This window comes from Artibeus jamaicensis, unplaced genomic scaffold, assembly GCF_021234435.1.
Source record: "Artibeus jamaicensis isolate MK-2021 breed Jamaican fruit bat unplaced genomic scaffold, CSHL_Jam_final contig_1998, whole genome shotgun sequence".
NCBI lineage: Eukaryota > Metazoa > Chordata > Mammalia > Chiroptera > Phyllostomidae > Artibeus > Artibeus jamaicensis.
The window spans coordinates 10,125,127-10,143,159 of record NW_026521407.1 but is presented as its reverse complement, the minus strand read 5'-3'; the positions used below and the strand labels follow the sequence as shown (position 1 = coordinate 10,143,159).

General features: G+C 52.0%; 1 protein-coding gene across 6 annotated transcripts in view; it reads right to left on the bottom strand.

Moving 5' to 3' along the window:
- The window catches only part of HNF1B (HNF1 homeobox B), a 51,470-nt gene extending 34,872 nt beyond the window's left edge, over positions 1-16,598 (bottom strand). For 2 of the 6 annotated variants that reach the window (XM_037163729.2, XM_053657191.1), the window contains exons 1-4: positions 15,876-16,397; positions 11,233-11,432; positions 6,390-6,654; positions 4,740-4,975 (exon numbers count right to left, since the gene is read on the bottom strand). In XM_037163729.2, coding sequence (XP_037019624.1) covers positions 4,740-4,975; positions 6,390-6,654; positions 11,233-11,432; positions 15,876-16,219 — 1,045 coding nt within the window. In that variant the 5' untranslated portion in view covers positions 16,220-16,397. Of the gene's footprint in view, positions 1-4,739; positions 4,976-6,389; positions 6,655-11,232; positions 11,433-15,875 lie in introns of all 6 variants that reach the window. The other 4 variants (XM_053657198.1, XM_053657195.1, XM_053657193.1 and 1 more) reach the window with 4 other exon arrangements.
- Between the last annotated feature and the right edge of the window lie 1,435 nt (positions 16,599-18,033).

The window sequence follows — 18,033 nt, the reverse complement described above, 5'->3', positions numbered from 1 at the left end:
CCGTCTAAGGAGCCTCATTAAGTTGTTAAGACATTTAATGCCCCAGACAGTGCTCACTACAAGGGCAGTTCAAATCCCCACCCAGATGGGGATGGGGTCGTGAAAGAGCTCCCCAGATGGGGGCTTTGATTTCTTCCCTGGGCAGGGCACGGAATCCACCTCGGTCAGGGGCAACAGCTGGAGTGGGAGAAGCAGTAAAATAACCAGACTGAGAGACCCCCCCCCACTCTTCCCTCACCTCCTTGGCCACACTCTCCCAAGTCTTTGTCCTTCAGAGGGGAGCGGTAAAAATGTGGGAGAAGAGGCACTGCGTGGGGATTGTGTGTGTGTGTGTGTGTGTGTGTGTGTGTTGATTTTCATGCCTGAAAAGTTCTTACCATCTGTATAAAGCAAAGAGAGCTGGACAGTGTACAACAGCTCAAAACCTGTCTCTGCCACTTACTAACTCTATGACCTTGGACAAGTTACTTAGATTCTAAACATCTTGTCTCCCTCGATTGTAAAATGGGGATAAGGATACAGATGGTTTCTGCCTGCCAAGGTTGTCAGGATTAAAGATGATGCATGCAGGTGCTCAGTCAGGGCCTGGTACCCAGAAAGTGTTCCATCTGCACTAGCTGTTATGATGCTTCTCCTGTGTTATATCTCTTGCCACTTTTGAGATTTCTTTGGGTCCTATGGATTTCAGCATCATAGAAAACAATACAACCACACCGATATCCTAGCCCAGAGTTTCATTTGTCTGAGACCCAGGGTTACATTCCTGTGGGTGACTTGGGAGATGTGAAAGGGGATGAGGGGGAGGCAGAATGCTCTGAGTTTCAAGCTCTGAGCTGACCACTAGGGCAATCAAATACTCTGGGCTGGGAAAGAGGACTAGAGTTCAGAGGGAGGGAGGAGTAAGCTGCCACAAAAATGAACAACTCCTCTTAGGTAAGGAGGCATGGTTCAGGGTAGCTGAAAGTTAACCTGGAACAGCTTCTGCTCACCTTGGTGCCTCCCTTTCTTTCTGGGAGAATGAGCCCTGATCTGCATTTGGAAAGGTGATACAAGAATGAGCAGCTTATGTGTGGGGTGAATGAAAGCTGATGAAGACCTTTCTGCCCCTCCCTTGCTGTTGCAAGGCTGCTGGGTGGTTTGCCAGAGATGGCCAGGTGAGTTTGCTGCAGGTCGGAGCAAAGGGTGCAGTGAGCAAGGCCACTACAGATCACGCAGCCGGGTCCCACGGCATGGGCCAAGGCTAACCCAGCTTCTATCCCACGCCAACTTCCTCCTCCTCCTGGAGCCGATCAATACGAGCACCAGTCTCCAACCAGTCCTCTTCCTTGCCACCGCCCTGCTCTCTGACCTTTTGGGGCCTCTCTCTTGATTCCGCTCCAGAATGGAGGTAGGGGCCATCACTCCGGGCCTGCTCAATGGCCTCAGAATGGGCTGTCATGGGGCCTATAACCAGGGACAGCTCCTGCTGGCAAGTGTTGGGATGGAGGGGGGTGCAGATAAAGGCTTTCCAGGCTGAAGATAAATGGCTGCCTACAGCCTGCTACAGTAACTGCAGGCCCCCAAGAAGAGCAAACAAAGGGTGCCCCTGTGACACTCCCTGGAAAGATGAAGGCCCATCAGCGGCAGCCAGGCTGGTTCAAAGCCCCAACTTAATTGTCAATTAAGCATGCATAAGGGACACAAAGCCATGACAACCCTGGGCTGCATGCTGATGTGTGATTGTAAAAGCCGGGAGGGGCAACGCTGAAAACAGCTGATTCTGCTGACAGTGTGTTTGTAGGGCACCTTGTAACCAATCAGCCGCTGACAGAGGCAAAGTGCTCCTCCTGCCACTCCTATTGTGCAGGACATTCCAGGACCAGGGTCACACTGTGGTCATCGTGGGCAAGTGGGCCACAGCGCACTAAGCGTGGCTGGGAGGCAAGGGGCTCAGTCAGTGAAGGGATGCTTTCCTCTCCAGGAAGAGGCGTTAAGAGGAAGATTTGTCTCTTAGGTGCCTCCAGTCCTCTTGGCTCAGATGCTGGTGTCTGGAGGGGAAGCAGGGCAGGGAGTGCAGGGTGAGGGGATTGGGGCCTTACCTCCCTGGCTCAGCCCTAGAGGTTACAAGTGCCACCTCTGGGTATTGGTTTCTCTTCTGCTGCCACAGAGCTCTTTTTGTATTCTGCATGCAGTTAATTGTGGGCCTGGTTCGAGACCAAGAGACCCTCCCTCCGTCTGGGAAACCGTGATGAGAAGTGTGCCCCGCAGGTCTGCAGACCAAAGCCTTCCCTGAGCACCGGGTTGCAGCCTGCTGTCTGCCCAGCCTCAGGCACTTTCCCCAGGAGCCTCCTCATAGCTCATGTGCCGCAGCCCCGGCAGCCTGAGAAGGGGACCCCCGGAAGTGATCCTCACATCCTTCACCCCAGGCACCAACCTATGGGCTGCCTATGCCGCCATGCCCAGGGCCAGGACACATCTCACCGCCTTGTAGGAATGAGGCCCCAGTGTGTGAAATTTAAAAGGCGATCGCTTTCTGCTGCCTGTCATTTTGTCCACTGCCACTTGTATAGACCTCGGTAATATGAAGAATAGTGATAATGACAGCAGGTAGGGTTTATTGGGAAAGATGGTGTTTACACGTTTTCTCATTGAACCCTCACACGTACCATTGCTCCATTTCACAGACAGGAAAGTCAGACTCAGAAGTTACATGAACTGGCCAGACTATAGTCATGAGAATTAGCTTGGTTGGTTAGAGCCAGGCTTCAAAACCAAGCCCAGAGAATCCAGTCCCTGGGTATGGACCAGGACTAGCTTGGTCAATCCCGAGTGAAAATTGAGGTGGACAGAAAGGCAGCCCATGGTGAAAAACAAAATAAAACATTGTCTCCCACCTATGGCTCTATACAGAGCAATCTGTTCCTAGAAAGATGCATGAAGCCCCCAAAGACGACCTCAATTTCCAGCTTCCTCTGGGGACTCCAGGCTGGCATGATGCCTGCCAACCAGACAATAAGCTCGCAAGGGCAGGGACACATGTCCTACTCATCACCAGCGTGGTGTCCGGACTCGGTGTATACGACAGGGAATCAGCTGGCCTCAGTGTCCTTCAAAATCCCTACCAGTTCTAACATCCCATGATTTTTAAAAAGGCCAAGACTTCTGGGAAGCCCAGAGAATCTACTTCCAATAGAGTGTGCCCTCTCAGACCCATCAGAGGGGTCTCTGGGGCCTGCCGAGTCTCTAGGACCTGCTGCCGTCCCTCCAGCCCAGTTCTCTGGGCTGCCTGTCAATACGCAAATGCCTAAGCTAACGACTCCTCTGACTCCTCTGTGGTGACCTCACCACAACCCCAGCTTGTCAGAAAGCTGCTGGGCCTTTGTTTGGCTTGCAGGCTCCCTGACTTTGGTGTGGAGATCACAAGTCCCAGCACAATAGCCATTGTCTTCTCAATAATGCCCCTTGCCCCAGCCACACCCCCCGCAGCTCCCAGATCCAGCGCCGTGGATCACTGCGGGCAGCCAGTGCTCCGGTGCTGCTCGGTGCTGCTCGGTGCTGGCCACCAGCCCTTTGCCACCGTCCTCCTTTGAATTTCCATAAAGGGGCTAAGTTATTCTGCAGTCAGGCCAGTATTGGTCTGGGGGCTTCAACGCCTCTCAAGAGTAACCCAAACTTTTTCCCCACATGGCTGAGCCCTTCCAGAGAAGCTCCAAGCCCTGACCCAGGCTTCATGCTGGACGGTTTCAGGCTCCCAGAGACCCTTGAAGAGGACATGCTATGTGAGGGTACAGTGTGGAACAAATGCTTGGATACCACCCAGCTGGTGGCTCTGAGCCTGTGCCTCCCAGCCCACACAGCACCTAGGTCAGCTCCAGATCTCGGGCCTCTCCCAGCAGAAGGGCAACCAGCAGGCGAGGGGAGGAACAGGTTTCAGAACCACCCTGAGGTTGGAAATGGTGCTTGGCTCTCCTTTCACAAGCGCGGTCCCAGAGCAGATCACGACACACTTTGCCTATGTGCCACCAAACGGGCCTCGGGAAGCACACCCATTCTGCAAAGCCAGCTTTCCCGGAAGAACTGAACCCCAGGGCGAGAAGTGCTCTCCCAGCACGTGCCTGACACAGTAGTCAACATATAGGGGTGCTTTTCCACAATGAAGATGAGGGATTCCATCCCGACAAGCCTGTACCCCACAGTATAGGCATTCTAATCCGGTCTGGGGCCTGGCACACAGAAACACACAGTAACACACAGTACTCAGTCGGTTCTGACCAACTTAACCAACTTAACGATTTCAAGTGACTGACTCCACCCTAACTCTGGTAGAGCACAGAAGCCAACAAGCAGAGGCCACCCATAGAGTGGCCCTGCCCCAGAGGTCCCTGGGCTCCTCCTGCTGGAGCTGGACAGAGCCCTGACATGAGATGTGGCCAGGCAACCTCTCTGCTGTAGTTTGGACCTGGCATACCAACAAGGTAGTCTTCTTGGTCCAATCGGAGGGCGGCACTGACCCGCAGAGGGAGAAGAGGGGGAACCAGAGAAGGATGAGGCGAAGGGCTCCCTGGAGGCTGAGCGAGGGCTCGGAGGAAACCTGACCACAGCCACACACTGTGTTCATGAGAATGTTCTGGTAACAGGAGGGGCCAGGCCTTGGGTCATCCCTAAGCATTTCCTCCTCCGAAAAACTTTGAGCCAGCTGAGACCCTTGAGAGAAGCAGACTGGTTGGGTGGCCAAGGAGTAGGGTCCAGGACCTGCTTACCTGACAGCTTGTTGGGAGGAGAGGCACTGGGCTGGTGGTGGGGGGAGCCGTGGGAGAGCAGGGGGTTCAGGCTGTGTGTCTGGTTGGAGCTGTAGGCGTCCATGGCCAGCTTCTGCCGGAAGGCCTCCTCTTTCCTGCGGTTGGCAAACCAGTTGTAGACACGGACCTCAGTGACCAGGTTGGAGCCCAGGCCGTGAGCTTTGGAGGGGGAGACGCCTCGCTGCAAACATTCTGCCCTGAGAACAGGTAAAGGAGAGATGGTGAGTGGTAGTGGCCAGAGGGCAGCTGGCTGGGCTTGGCCTCAAACGAGTAATCACAGTGGTTTCGGGTAAGAGTGTGAAGAGACCAAGGAGAGAGTGGGAGTGTGTGAAGTAGCCTGTCCAGAGAAAAAGTTGCCCGTGTAGCTCTCTGATGAGAAGGCTGGAATGGGGCTCAGCACAGGTACCTAACAAGCTCTGTTGCCTGGAAGCCAGGGGCTTAGCCTCTGATGTGGCTCCAGGGAGAAAAGAGCAAGCTGGGGACCGGCGATGCAGGGGGAAGGTCCGGACTAGGCTTCCTGACACCTTCTCCCCACCTTCTTCCCAAGAATATTGCTATTCTTCCCACCCTGCAAAAGCCAAAGTCCTTGGCTGGCTGGCTGAGTCCCTTCATAGCTCTCTTAAGGAATTCCAGCATTTTGGGGTTTGGACACCCCAAAAGGGTGCCAGGGAAGCCAGATCCCTGATTTGCACTGCAGGAGCCCCACCAAAGACAGGCTGGGTGAGACATAAAGGAGGGCATGCAGAGATGGCTGGTCTCCGGTTTTATCTTTGCTGATGAACCCCCAATTCCTGGGATGAGAGAAATTTTTAGACACCACTGGGTGCTGTCAAGGGCAGAACACAGCCTGAGGACTCTGTGACGAACACAGATTACTTCCTGGCCTGACCTTCCTCACCACATAGTTCCCCTGCCAGAGCCTGTCCAGCCAGAGAGAGAGAGAGAGAGAGAGAGTCCACTGGTCTTGGCCAGAGCCAAGAGCAGAATTTTAAGAAAGCCACTGTTGGAGTCAGGAAGGATGGGGCAGGAATGAAGCAAAAAGAGATCTCAAGGATTTCTAATAGTTTTCTTTACAATTACATGTGCGGGTAGAGTGGACTGAATAGATCCCACCAATCTAGCTCTCCTGCCGAGGTTCCTTGTGTACCTATGCATGCATGTGTAATTGGTCGAGGACGGAGCCAGTCCTCTGTGGCTCAGGGATACTTTCTCCCTGGTCTATGTGAAGGTCAAACACGCGACTTCCATTTCACTGGCATCATATTTTAGACCAGCACTCTCCAGAGTATCTTCTGGAACAATAGTTCACAGGGGTAGATCCCAGGGAAAAAAAAGATTCCATGGTTAACAAACCAGTCCAACAAAGCTACGTGGGCTGCTTAACTGCAGGACTTCTCAGAGCCTTTATGGCTCCCTAAGAAGTATGCACGTGGTGTTCCTCACATTTGTTTATTAATGATGTGACGTTATAGTTTCATGGAACACACTTTGGGAAATCCTAACTGAGCCGCACTCTCTGGGTAGGAGTGTCTCGGTGTCCCAGGGCTGAGGGGATGGATCTCGGGTCCAGGTGCTCGCCCGCCTGCTTGGGGGCACTTTCGGTGGCATTACCTGTTGCACTCCTCCACTAAGGCCTCCCTCTCTTCCTTGCTGGGGTTCTTTTGGCGGTCGTAGGCCTGGTACAAGATTTGCTGGGATGCGGGCCCCCATTTGAACCGGTTGCGACGCATCTTCTTGTTGGGGGGCTCAGAGCAGGCATCGTCGGACTGCCCAGGCCCCTGGCTCTGTTGACTGAACTCTGGAAAGAGAAACAGCAGCTGATCCTGACTGCTTTTGTCTGTCATATTTCCAGAACTCTGGACTGTCTGGTTGAATTCTGAAAAAAGAGAAAGGAGTAGATTTGATAGGGTCTACAGCCTTCACTTGGCAGACAGACAGACAGACAAACAAAAACACTTTTATTCCTCTCCCCTCCGCCTTGTGACCTACTGTTATTGTATGAGAGGGTACAGGGGCGGGGGGAGGCTCACGACAGGCCCCTCACTGCCCACTTCAGTTCATGTCACCAAAGCCACCCCCTCCTTTCTTTGAAGGAGCTCAGAGGTGGCCAAGCATTGTTTTAGGAGCAATTTGTTATTACTTTTTTCCATTGGCTCGCTGGCCTCTGACGCGAAGCAACACTCTGTTCCCTGAAGCCTTGTATTTTGATGTCAAGAGGGAAACTTGACCCAAGTCGTGGGTCTAGGGTTAGACCTCAGAGGTACAGTTTGCAATTCAACAAAATATTCAGAGACTGAAAATAGCTCTCTCCACCCAATCTCCCTCCTCATATAGCCTAGGTATCTACATTACTCTGTTATGCTCTTAGAAAAACCCGAACCCAAAGCTTTGACCACAACTTTGAAATAAATCCACCTGGAGCTTTGCATTGGAAAGAGAAGAAGTTCTTTAAATATCAGACAATTTCAAGGGCAATGGTGTGTGTGTCCAGGGGTCCATTTATGAGGAAAAGGTCTTACACCTACGCATTCGAAAGATGGCAAATGCAGAAGACAGCCAACATGGGGGCTCTTCTAGGAATGACATATAACGAGTTGGAGAAAAAAAAATAATGCGGATGAAAGGTGCTTCCTGCCTGTCCAATTCCCAGGATCCAAGCATATCATGATTCTCAAAACACTGTGGTTGAATCTCTCTCTGTAGTGATGCCCTAGCCTGTGAGGTCTGAGTGAGTCTCTGTATTTACTTATGGAAGACGAGAGCTTTGTTGTTTTCCTCCTTCCGTCTGTGACACAGGGTTCACTGGGGAGATTGGTTCCATTATACAGATGAATAAGCACAGAGGCCAAACACCCTGCTCAGCGAGGACACGGAGCAGATTCATTTCCTAACTCCTAGTTCCTCTGTTCCGGACCTTGATGCTTTTCTGTCTCCATTCCTGAGGTCACTCCCACAGATCTCAGACACAACTGGATCCAAACCTTCAAGGTTCAAAGTCAGGCCACTACTTAATTCTTGAATTCCCTCAACCACACCCTACCACATAGTTCTCCATTCTAGATGCCTCCAGCAATGGGAAACTTACTGCCAGTCGAGGGATTAATTCCCATTTTGGTCCAAGGAGCAGTGGGCTCCTCACGCTCCTGGATGGAGGACCCCAGCTGCGGGTGATCCTCCGTTTAACCAGTTGCTGACTGGCCAAGTCAATAAACAGTCTGCCTGGCTGATGAATTGAACGTGTCACTGGGGCCTTTTATTTGGGTCCCACCCACTTTGGATGATTCTCAGGCCACTTAAGGCTCTGTTTCCTCTGGTTCCCAATGATTCTTTTAGACGCCTTAGGAGATTTCTGCCAGGTTTACTGGTAGGAGGTCACTGACTCCATGGGATAATGCAGAGCCCCCGCCAAGCAAAACCCCTGGTCTCTCAGCTTCCCCCTCTGTGCCATGGGACAGGGTGAAAACCTAAGGGGCCCTCAATGTCTTTAGAACTTCTACCTCTAGTCAGGATGATACGGATGACTCAAATTCCTGTGGAAGTTATACTTTCCAAAGGGCTTTCATACCTCCTACATCATTTGGTCTTCACAGGAGCAATCTAAGTGCAGCCACTTTAGGGACACTCAATGAGAGGGGCAGGGAGGAGTTCCCTGCTCAGTGGCAGTCTGTCTCAGTGTCTCCCTGTCTCCCTGTGGCCCTCTGGAATCACCGTAATAGCCAACGCCAGTATGTATAAGTCCAAGGACTTACACACTTATACACTTATTCACTTGATGTGAACGGATATAATAAAAGTTAACATTTATTGGGCCCTTTCTATGGTGAGATATAAGCAAAGTTATTTAAACATGTCTCTTCATCTAATTCTCACAACCTCTCCATTCAACAAGTATTGCTATCCCCATTTTCCAGATGGAGAAACTGAGGTTCAGGCTGATTAAGCGACCTGCTCAGAGTCACATGGATGTGGGGCAAGAAGCCAGGATGCGAACTCAGCCTGTCGACCCCAAGGCTCCTAACCAGCAGCTTTTGTTTAGCCATTTGTCACTAAAAAAACAAATCACAAATGATACACCTACAACATCTTCAAATGTGACTTGTGTGAAGGTAACAAAACCACCCACGGTGTGCAGGCTGCCTCTCTGTCAGCTGCCCCTGAGGCCCCAGCAGCCGTATGGTGAACCCAGAGCATGCCGGGATCGGCCAGGATGACTTGCCTATAGGTGCTCAGAAGCATCGAAGCTCTATCCACCTCAGGACCTTGGCCCTGGCCTCTCTCAGTTTTTGAAGAACTAGACTCCCCAATGTCCTCTAGCCACCACCAACTCTTTTTCACTAATGTCTAGATTAATTGGGCAGCAGAGGCAGGTGGGTAACAAGAGAAAGAAAATGTTCACTGCTGAAAAAAATTAACTTGGAGAAGTTGGGTTCAGGAGCAGCCTCTTTATAGGCTCAGAAGCTGGATTGGACAAGGAGAGTCTATGTGTGTAGAAGGGCTTGTGAATATTATTTTAGGAAAATTTGTTATCAAGTAATACCTTTGTAAAATTCTCCCCCCTTTTTCTCCCTCCTCCTGCCCCATTCACTGTTTCCCTATTTTATTTATCACACTTCCTAATTTTTATCCCATGATTGTGTGTTACAGTCATCCATCAGACTTTGGTTCAAATGTCACCTCCTCTAGGAAGCCCTCCATGATGTCTCTAGGCAGTTTGGCAATTTCTCTGCCATCCCTTGTACATACCTTTATAATGGCCTTTAGAAAGCAGCTGTCATTATTTACTCAAACATTTCATTCCTTCCTTAGGTTGTAAGTCTCTGGAATAAAGAACTCATGTATCCCATAGCCCAGCACAGTGCTTGGCACCTAACAGGAGCCCGTATAATATTTACAAAATGAACAAATGTTTCTTAAGCTTTATGTCTCATTTGACTCTGAACAATAACAGCATTTTTAAAAAATCCCTTGCAGAGGCTATCATATATTTCTGTGAAACGTCCCTTCTCAAGTATCTTGAGAAATTTTCTGGGACTACTTACTTGTCCTTTTAGAAACTTCCAAGTTGGCCTTTCCTGCCTCGCTCTCCTTTCTGAGGGAAACTGCCACTGAACACGGAGAGGTAGCTCAAGCTAAAGATGACAACTGGGGCTTGGATCCTGATAACGGGCTTTTCAGGAATTACAGAGTGTTGCTTTGGTCAGAGACCCAAATTCCTACCGACCTACTCACCACAGACGGTGGATCCACCCACAGCCTTTTCCCCAACACGGGGAAGAGGTCTTTGCTGCTACTAATCTATCCATTTAATGCTTCTAACAAAAGAGCACATGACCACGATAGGAGGTGAATGCCTAAAAACCCTTCCTTTCACCTTAAAAGCCCTTCCAGTCCCCACACACCGAGACAATAAATACTGAAATAACCACTTTGGGCCAGGGGATGACAGAAAGTAAGGCTGATTTTAAAAGCTGACTATCCAGCAACAGGGAAGAAAACCTAACCTAGAAAGTGGTGGTGACTATTATCTTGACAAAGACAGAGAAACCCACAATATTTTCCTAGGAAAAGGGTGGGATCAAAATAACTCAAGTATAATGTTAAAAGTACACTTTCCTAAAATTTAGAAAAGTATATCATTTGTACTCTGTTCAGTCAAACAAAGTTCAAACTTCCCTAGACTTCAAAACAAAAATCTCTTGGTATTCTTGAGTGAAAGAAATCTTTGGACAGAAAGGAAATTTGGGGATGAGAATGGCCAGAACTGATCGGTCCAAGTTCCAAAGGCAGACACTTTTACTGCGTCCTGCCTTGGCCAAAAGCAGCTCCTTCATTAGAAACGGTCACCAGCCGAGGTCCCCAAACTCTGCCAATTTTGGTAAATGTGTGTAAATACCTTAAATCGTTTTAGAACTCAGTCACCACAACCCCCCCTCTCTCCACCCCCCACACAAATAACAGGGTCAGGCTTGTGAATATACGTATATATACAAATGTTCTCTATTTTTTTAAAATATTTTTTTCCAGAGGGGAGAAAAATAACAGTAATAGTGATCAATATTATTGATCGTTATGAAATGTCTTCTTTGGGAGGAGCTCTTAACATGTCAAGGGGAGCTGTTTCGCTTACTTTGAGGATGATATTTCCGTTACCTGCTTGGTTTCAAAGAGAAGGATGTGAAAAGCAGGAACCAAAAAATTCAAGGTAAATTACACATACTGAAGGACTTGTCAAAACACCTGGCTGGGTAGGAAGGGACCATGGAAAAAGAAAATGATATAAGCTAATCCATCATACGCCAGCTAAAAGACCCAATCCGCCTGCCAGCTTCCTTATATTTACCAAGTGCTATGCAGGCTTTCTTGATGAAGGGAAAACTGAGGTATCCCACAGGGGTCAGAGTCAGGGCAAAGGTCACCCCAGGTTGAGGCAGAGGCGGGATTAAAAACCACTTACGTCGGAGGATCTCCCGTTGCTTTCGGACGTACCAGGTGTACAAGGCAGCACGCTTCTGGGTCTTCATGGGAGTGCCCTTGTTGAGATGCTGTGAGAGGTGTGACTGGTTCAGCCCCGTGACGTCGACCACCTCCCTCTGGGGGATGTTGTGCTGCTGCATGTAGCCCTTGATCATCTTGGCAGCCCTCCAAGGGTCCTCGCTAGACAGACAAACAGGTGGTTAGTTAGGGCACTGATGGAAGATGTCTGGGGAGAAGTATTCTCTTTCTACGGGTCTCACCTAAACTCTGTGCAAATCTCTGATCGTCACCTATTTTCTCACCTGTCTAAACTGAATCCTTGGGGGAGATGTGAGGCCGAAATAGAACCTAGGTAGCACTGTATGAAAGCTTCTATATACTACACGCCATCCCTTTCTTCTGAGGTTAGAAGGAAGATGAAGATGACTTCCTGTCTTCAGGATTGGAAAAAAACTAACAGCACTACCTCTTGTTAAGCAGAAAGAAAAGATTCTATCTTAGTTTTTTTTCCTTCATTTTCCTAAAATGTAAGAGACTTAAAAGGCAGGAGTCCCACTGGAAAGTGGAGATACCGTTGGCTTGGGGCCGCACCGGCTGATCCTACACGGATGGGGGGGTAGCATCAGTTTCTAAATTTATGCTGACCTCACCCCTATCATTTTCCTTCCAAATGGTGTCTCAGTTTCTTATTAAATAGGAGTAAAACAAGTACGTCCACCTCCTGAGATGCAAGGAGGATTCTCAGCCAAATGTGAAATGGTTTTCAGAACTTTAGAAAAGTTTTAAGAAGTACAATAACATTCTTCCCTGAGACTGAAAAATCACTCCATTGAGGCCAGCAGGTAAAGTTAAAAAAAAAAAAATTCACCATGGCCACGCCTCCAAAATAAAACCTAATGGGGACAAATACTTTCAATTTCTAAATGGATATTAATGATCCTCGATGCCTTATTTTCCTGTTACATTTCTGCCTTGATAAGGTAAGAGTACCTGGAAGGCCAGTTTTCTCCTAAATTTTAAGCTTGAGGTAGAAACTTGCTGAGAATGAGAATTTCTCGTTTCTCATAAACACAGGTGTGAAAAACTCCTTTAGAACAATGTGTTGATGCCTTTGAATTTTATTTGTTTAAAATGTTTTCTAATTTGTTGATATCTTTGCTTGCTTGTTGAATAGGTGACTTGAAACCGAGGGGTATCATTTAAGATAAAAATTAAATAATGTACAGTATAGAAAAAAGTGATTAAGAAGCAATACATCCACATATACTATTTGTTTAATGCAGCTACATATTTAACTTAAAAAAAGTCAGCATCTCTTTACTGTACATTGATATGTATAATAGCCCAAGAGAACATGAAAAAAAAAAAGGAAGGGAAAAATTAGTTCCAGATAAGACAATAAAAAATGATAGAAGGCAGAGGTCTAAACAAATATAGTGTTGCCAATTGAATAACAATTTATTTCTAAATGGTGCCTATAATATGTGAAATAGAATACACTTCTGCTTAATGAATTAAAACCCTGTAATTAATTAATATCTGTAATTAAACAGGTATGTTGTAAGCACTTGAATAGCTGATAATTTTGGCCGGCTTTTAATATTAAATTTGTGAGAACAGAGATATTTTGAGAAATGCAAGCTCTTAAGATTAATTAATTATAAGTTAACAAACTTCTCAAGAGTTTAAAAAGGCACTGCCAAGTAAGAAAAGAAAATGAAGTAACAAGACCAACGAAAAAAGGGGGGAGAGAGAAAAAACGTGGTAGTTTCAAACATGAAGAAGTCATCTCTAGTAAGAGCAAAATTAATGTAACATTTTGGACGTACTCATGTAAACATCAGACATCATTTACAAACTTATTTCTCGCGAGTATTTCCACAGATATTTTGGGGGAAGAGAAACACTTTCAACGGACAGGAACGTGTAAAGTTAGAAAAAGTATTTGCATTTTAGAAGTTAATACTGTTTTAACAGAATCTTTGGCTATTTTTGTTTTGCCTAATTTTTTTAACCTGTGTTCTGAGAAAACTAGCTAAATAGTGTAATGTTCTAAGAGCTAAGGGTTCTGTGCAAAGAGTAAATTAGCTCAACAACTGGGAAGGTTTAAAAGGGGGGGGGGTTAGGAAAAGCTCATTAACTATAAGCAAAACTTGAAGTCCGCATTCAAGGCCCGGAGTTGGGGATAAGATGGCGCAGTCACACCTTCACAGCTCTCTGACCCCAGAAGTTACATGTGTTCGCCAGGAAGAGCCCGGAGCACTGGCTACTTCTTAAAATTTGAAAATCCACCTCGTGTTTGGTCTTCCCGACCCCGCCGAACACACCGACCCGGAGCGGAGCGGCGCGCACGGCCATTGTGCCCCAGCGCAGGTGTCAAAGGCCCGGCCCGGCCCGGGCGCGGCGGGCCCGTCGGCCCAGCACCGGGCGGCGCACGGGCAGAAGCCGGGACTCCGGCGTCTTAGCCGGGAGCGGACTCTCCAAACGGCGCGCCAGCCCAGAGGCAGGTGAGAGAGGCGGGACCTGGAGCCCTGGACCCGCAGCGCGCCGTCCTCGACCTTCCCTTCTCTTCCAGAAGGTGCGTTCTAATGCTCCAAAAAAGTGACTTTTCCTGTTCTTTTCTTTCTGCCTTAGGGGAACCGAGTGGGCAAAACTGGAGCGCTTGTGTCTGGCGCTCAGGAGCCGACTGCACAGCGACTTGGGAACCGTTACCAATTTCTTGAAAAATTAATAAAGTCCAATCGCTCCAAGGGTGGGGCAGGGCAGGCAGCACCAGCTTGGGAAGGGGAGGAAAACCTCGGGGCCTGTCCTGAGTCTCCACCCCGGCGAGGGTCTTGGGCCCCCGTCCTTTCTCTCTGCCCGGCCGGAGCTGGGGCTTTGCGGAGGGCGGAAGGCTGAGCTCGGGGATCCGGGCCGGGCCGTCCACCCGCCGGGCCTGCGAGTGTCAGCCGCCCCGGCGCCGCGCCGAGCCGGGGGCCAGGCCTCAGCGCCCCGAAGCACCTGCGTGTGCGCTGGAAGCGGCGTCCGACTCCGCGTCTGCATTTTGATTCCCTTTCCCCTCTAAGCCGCGTTTACAACTTCACCAATGAATAACCCGCCTCTCTTTTCAACCTAATCACGACTCTTTGTGTATCTTTCTGTTGATGATTTATAGGAATAAATTAATAACACGCTAACTCCACGTGCTGTCGTTGGTGTTACATCGGTGCTGCGTCCAGCCGGGCGCGGGGCTGGGTGCGGAGGGCGGTCGCCCGGGTTTCCCAGCTCTTCCAAGAGCCCGGCTACGAAGCGGGCGCCCGGGGCGGGTGGATAGGCCTGGGCCCCGGGGGCCCAGGTGGCGGGAGCTCAGGGAGGCTACCCCGGCGCCCCAGCAGCTCCTTCTGCGCCCTCTGATCCCTGTGACCTTCCTGCACCCGAACTCCCGGCGCGGCAAAGACGGTCACGACGCTGGGGAACAAGAGGGGAGAACCTCAAACCCACGAATTGTTGAGAAAAATTTAGAAGTCCCCCCTGACTGTCTTTGCTACAGAGTAAGCCGCCGGGTTCCCAGATAGCAAATTCAAAGGCAAGGTCATATACCACTCCAATCGCCGCTGCGAGCTTGCAACTGAGGCTGCCCGAGTTCGGGACGCGACTTTGGTCCTGGCCCAGCCTTGAAGCCGCGGCGCTGAGGTGTCCGAGGCCACGAGAGGGGCTCGGTCCTAAAGCAAAGTGGTCGGCAGCGACGTGCAGTCTAAGGGGACCTTCGGCTTCTTTAATAATTAGTAACCAGCTGTCAAAGCCCCGAGCCGGTCTACTAGGCCCGGCGAACAATCCTGGACCCGGAGCTAGACCGCCGGCCACCGGCCCGAATTCCCCGGTTGCGCCGGGGTGTCAGCGGTGAAACCCAGAAACGCCCTCCTTTCTCAGGTTGCGACCAGATCGCTGCGAACTGGGGTTTGAGCCGCATTTGCTGCCCCTTGTCTTGCTTAGAGATGTGGTTTCTTTTGCCCCTTGCGGGTCCACCCTGACCCTACGACAAGCAAACATTTTCCTTTGCAAATCTAAACCGGTTTGGGAGGCTCAGGGCGACTCCGGGGCCTCGCCCGGGCGCTGCAGACGCGAGTGCCACCTGAGAGAGTTCCCAGGTGCGCGAGTGCGCCCCCGCCCTGGCCCCGGCCCAGGTGCCCCGTATCCCTCTGCAAAGCGCCGCGGCACGGCCGGCCGCAGGACCGCCTGCATTTTCCGGGACGGAGAAACGCCTGGCCTGGGACTTGGGCGACGCGAGCAGCGGAAAAACCTCCGCTGTTTCACTGCACCCACTCGCAACTGCAGCCGCGTGGGCAACCTCCAGGCAGAGAGCTCCACAGATCGGGTTCTTCCAGGCCAAGCTCCCCCTCTGCCGGGAGGGCTCCTCGGGCCCCGGACACTGCCCCGGGCTGGGGGCGATGAGGCCTTCGGGCTCCGGGCCGTCCGGTGAGGGGTTGGGGGGGTGCAGGTATTGGGAAAAGAAGGGGGGCGGCCCCGGGGGGCTTCCAGGCTGGGAAACAGGCACGGCGAGAGTGGTCGGGCCGGGGTCGCTCGGGCGCCAGGCCCGGGGCTCTCGGGGTCGGGCGCGGACTCCCCGCCTCGGTCGGCACCCACCTGAGCATCCGGTCCACCTCCGCCCGCTGCTCCACCGCCTCCTCCGTGTTGAGCGCTTGCAGCTCCTTGAGGATGGGAGGTGTGTCATAGTCGTCCCCGTCCTCCGAGCCCTCGTCCCCGGACAAGCGGCCCTTGGCGTGGCCGTTCGTCAGAGTATGGAAGACCGGCTTGGTGTCGGGTTCGGCCCCGCTCCCGGGGGACAGGGGCAGCGTCTCCAGCTTCACCCCGAAACTCGGCGATGGTAGCAACTCCTCCAAGGCCTGGAGCAGCACCTCCTTGGTGACTCCGGAGCTCAGCAGGGCGCTCAGAAGTTCTTGCTGGAGCGACGTGAGCTTGGACACCATTTTCCAAGGACAGAGAGAGAAGAGGGTGTGTGGGTGCGAGAGAAGAGGGTGGTGGGGAGTTTCGCAAGCGGACCCCAAGTCCAGGAAGCCCCCCACCCTTCAGCCTCCAGACACCTGTTCCTCCCTGGGGTCCCGGAGTCTCCTCCGAGAAGCCAGAAAACTTCTAACTGGCCATGATCGCCACCATTAGGCCATATAAGATATGCAAATCAGCAGGGAGGGCCTGGCTTTCGGCAAGATGCAAATGACCGTGGGGAGGGGGGAAAATCGAAGGAGGGAGCGTTGGCCGGACAGACGTGGCGAGGCGGAGACCCGGGCCGGAGCGGGGCTTGCCGGGGCCCGTGGCACTCACGCCACGGGCTGCAGGCCTTCTCGTGCTGCTGCTGTTTATCAGCCAAACTCTGGCTGACCTTTGGACTTACTAAGCAAGTGGCTTCCAGCCTGGTGTGGAAGCCCCGGGGCTTTTCCACCGGCCGCGGGTCCGGCTCCGGTCTGGAGAGAAGATGAAACAGCGCTTCGGGGTTCAGGTGAGAGCTGCAGGGCGCCGGGGTGTTCTCGGACCCGGCGACGGGGGAGCGGGGGCGAGCGGGGCCTCCCCACGGACCGGTGGCGGGCCCGGGGAGCCAGGCCGGCGGGGATGCCCACCGCTCGGGGAGGGGCGCCGAAACCTGGCGGAGGGGCGGGAGTCAGGCGGGGCGAGTGCGGGCCGCAGAGACCCCGGTTACTTCCCCGGCGCCGTTGCCACTCTGCACACCCCCAGGCCCTGCCAGCCGGCTCTGGCGGTTTGCATTTGCAGAAATGTGGCGTCCGAGGGAAGGCGAGCGAGGAGGAGGCGCAGGCTGATTTACGGTCGGGGGAGCGAGCAGCCAGAGGTGAGCTCCGCCGGCACCTGGGCTGCGCCGGCAGCGAGCCGCGCCAGGCCGCGGGGCAGCGGGACTCCCGGGCCGTGCTCTGCAGTTTAAACCGGGAAACCAAAGCGCCTCCGCTTTCCCGGCAAAACTGCGATTTCGGGGCCTTCCTTTCTAGCAGTGATGGCGAGGCTTGGCCTGCGTGCACCGGGAGGAACAGTTGCAGCCGCGCGTCCCACCCTGACCCGCTGACTTGTGGTTTATTCGCAGCCCGGGACACGAGCGGTTCCCGGAGTCTGAGACCGCCGTCGGCAGGCGCGAGGTCCCGGCGGCAGCGGCGAGACAAGGCGCCCACGAAGCCGCCGAGGGAAAGAAGTGTTTTTCCGCCCCGGCCTGGGCCAGGAAGGAGGCTGGGAACTTTCGGCGTTATTGGAGCTTCACCTGCGTCTCCCTGAGGCGTGGAGGGGGCGGGAAGGAGGCCCAAGGGCAGAAAAAAGAGGGAAACGGGCTTTTTTTCTTCCCCAGGATCCACGGGTCACAGCGCCATAGCTCCTGCAGCCGAGGACACCCCTTTCCCCTCTGTAAGCCTTAGTTTTACCTGTAAAATATTAATACCTGCCGTGCAGGAGGGAGGGCGATTGTATGCATTGAATGAGACCATCTGTGAAACCCTTTAGTTTAATAATGCCGTCCACACTTTGCAGTCTGGGGAGGTAGCAAGCCAATTGCCGGTGGTAAACTCTAACCCCTCTGGAGGTTTAGGATTTTCAACATCAGGCAGATCTAGCCTCGGGGTTGGAGGGACTGGGAGATTAGGGACAAAAACGCAGAAGCCACAGGGAATGTGCAAAGGTGCTTCTAAGCCAATTCTCCTACCTTTCCCACCTTTAACAGATAAGTGGGAGGAAGTTGGGGTTAGTTTCGGGAAGAGAGGAGGAGGAAGGGTGAATAGCTCTCAACCTGCCT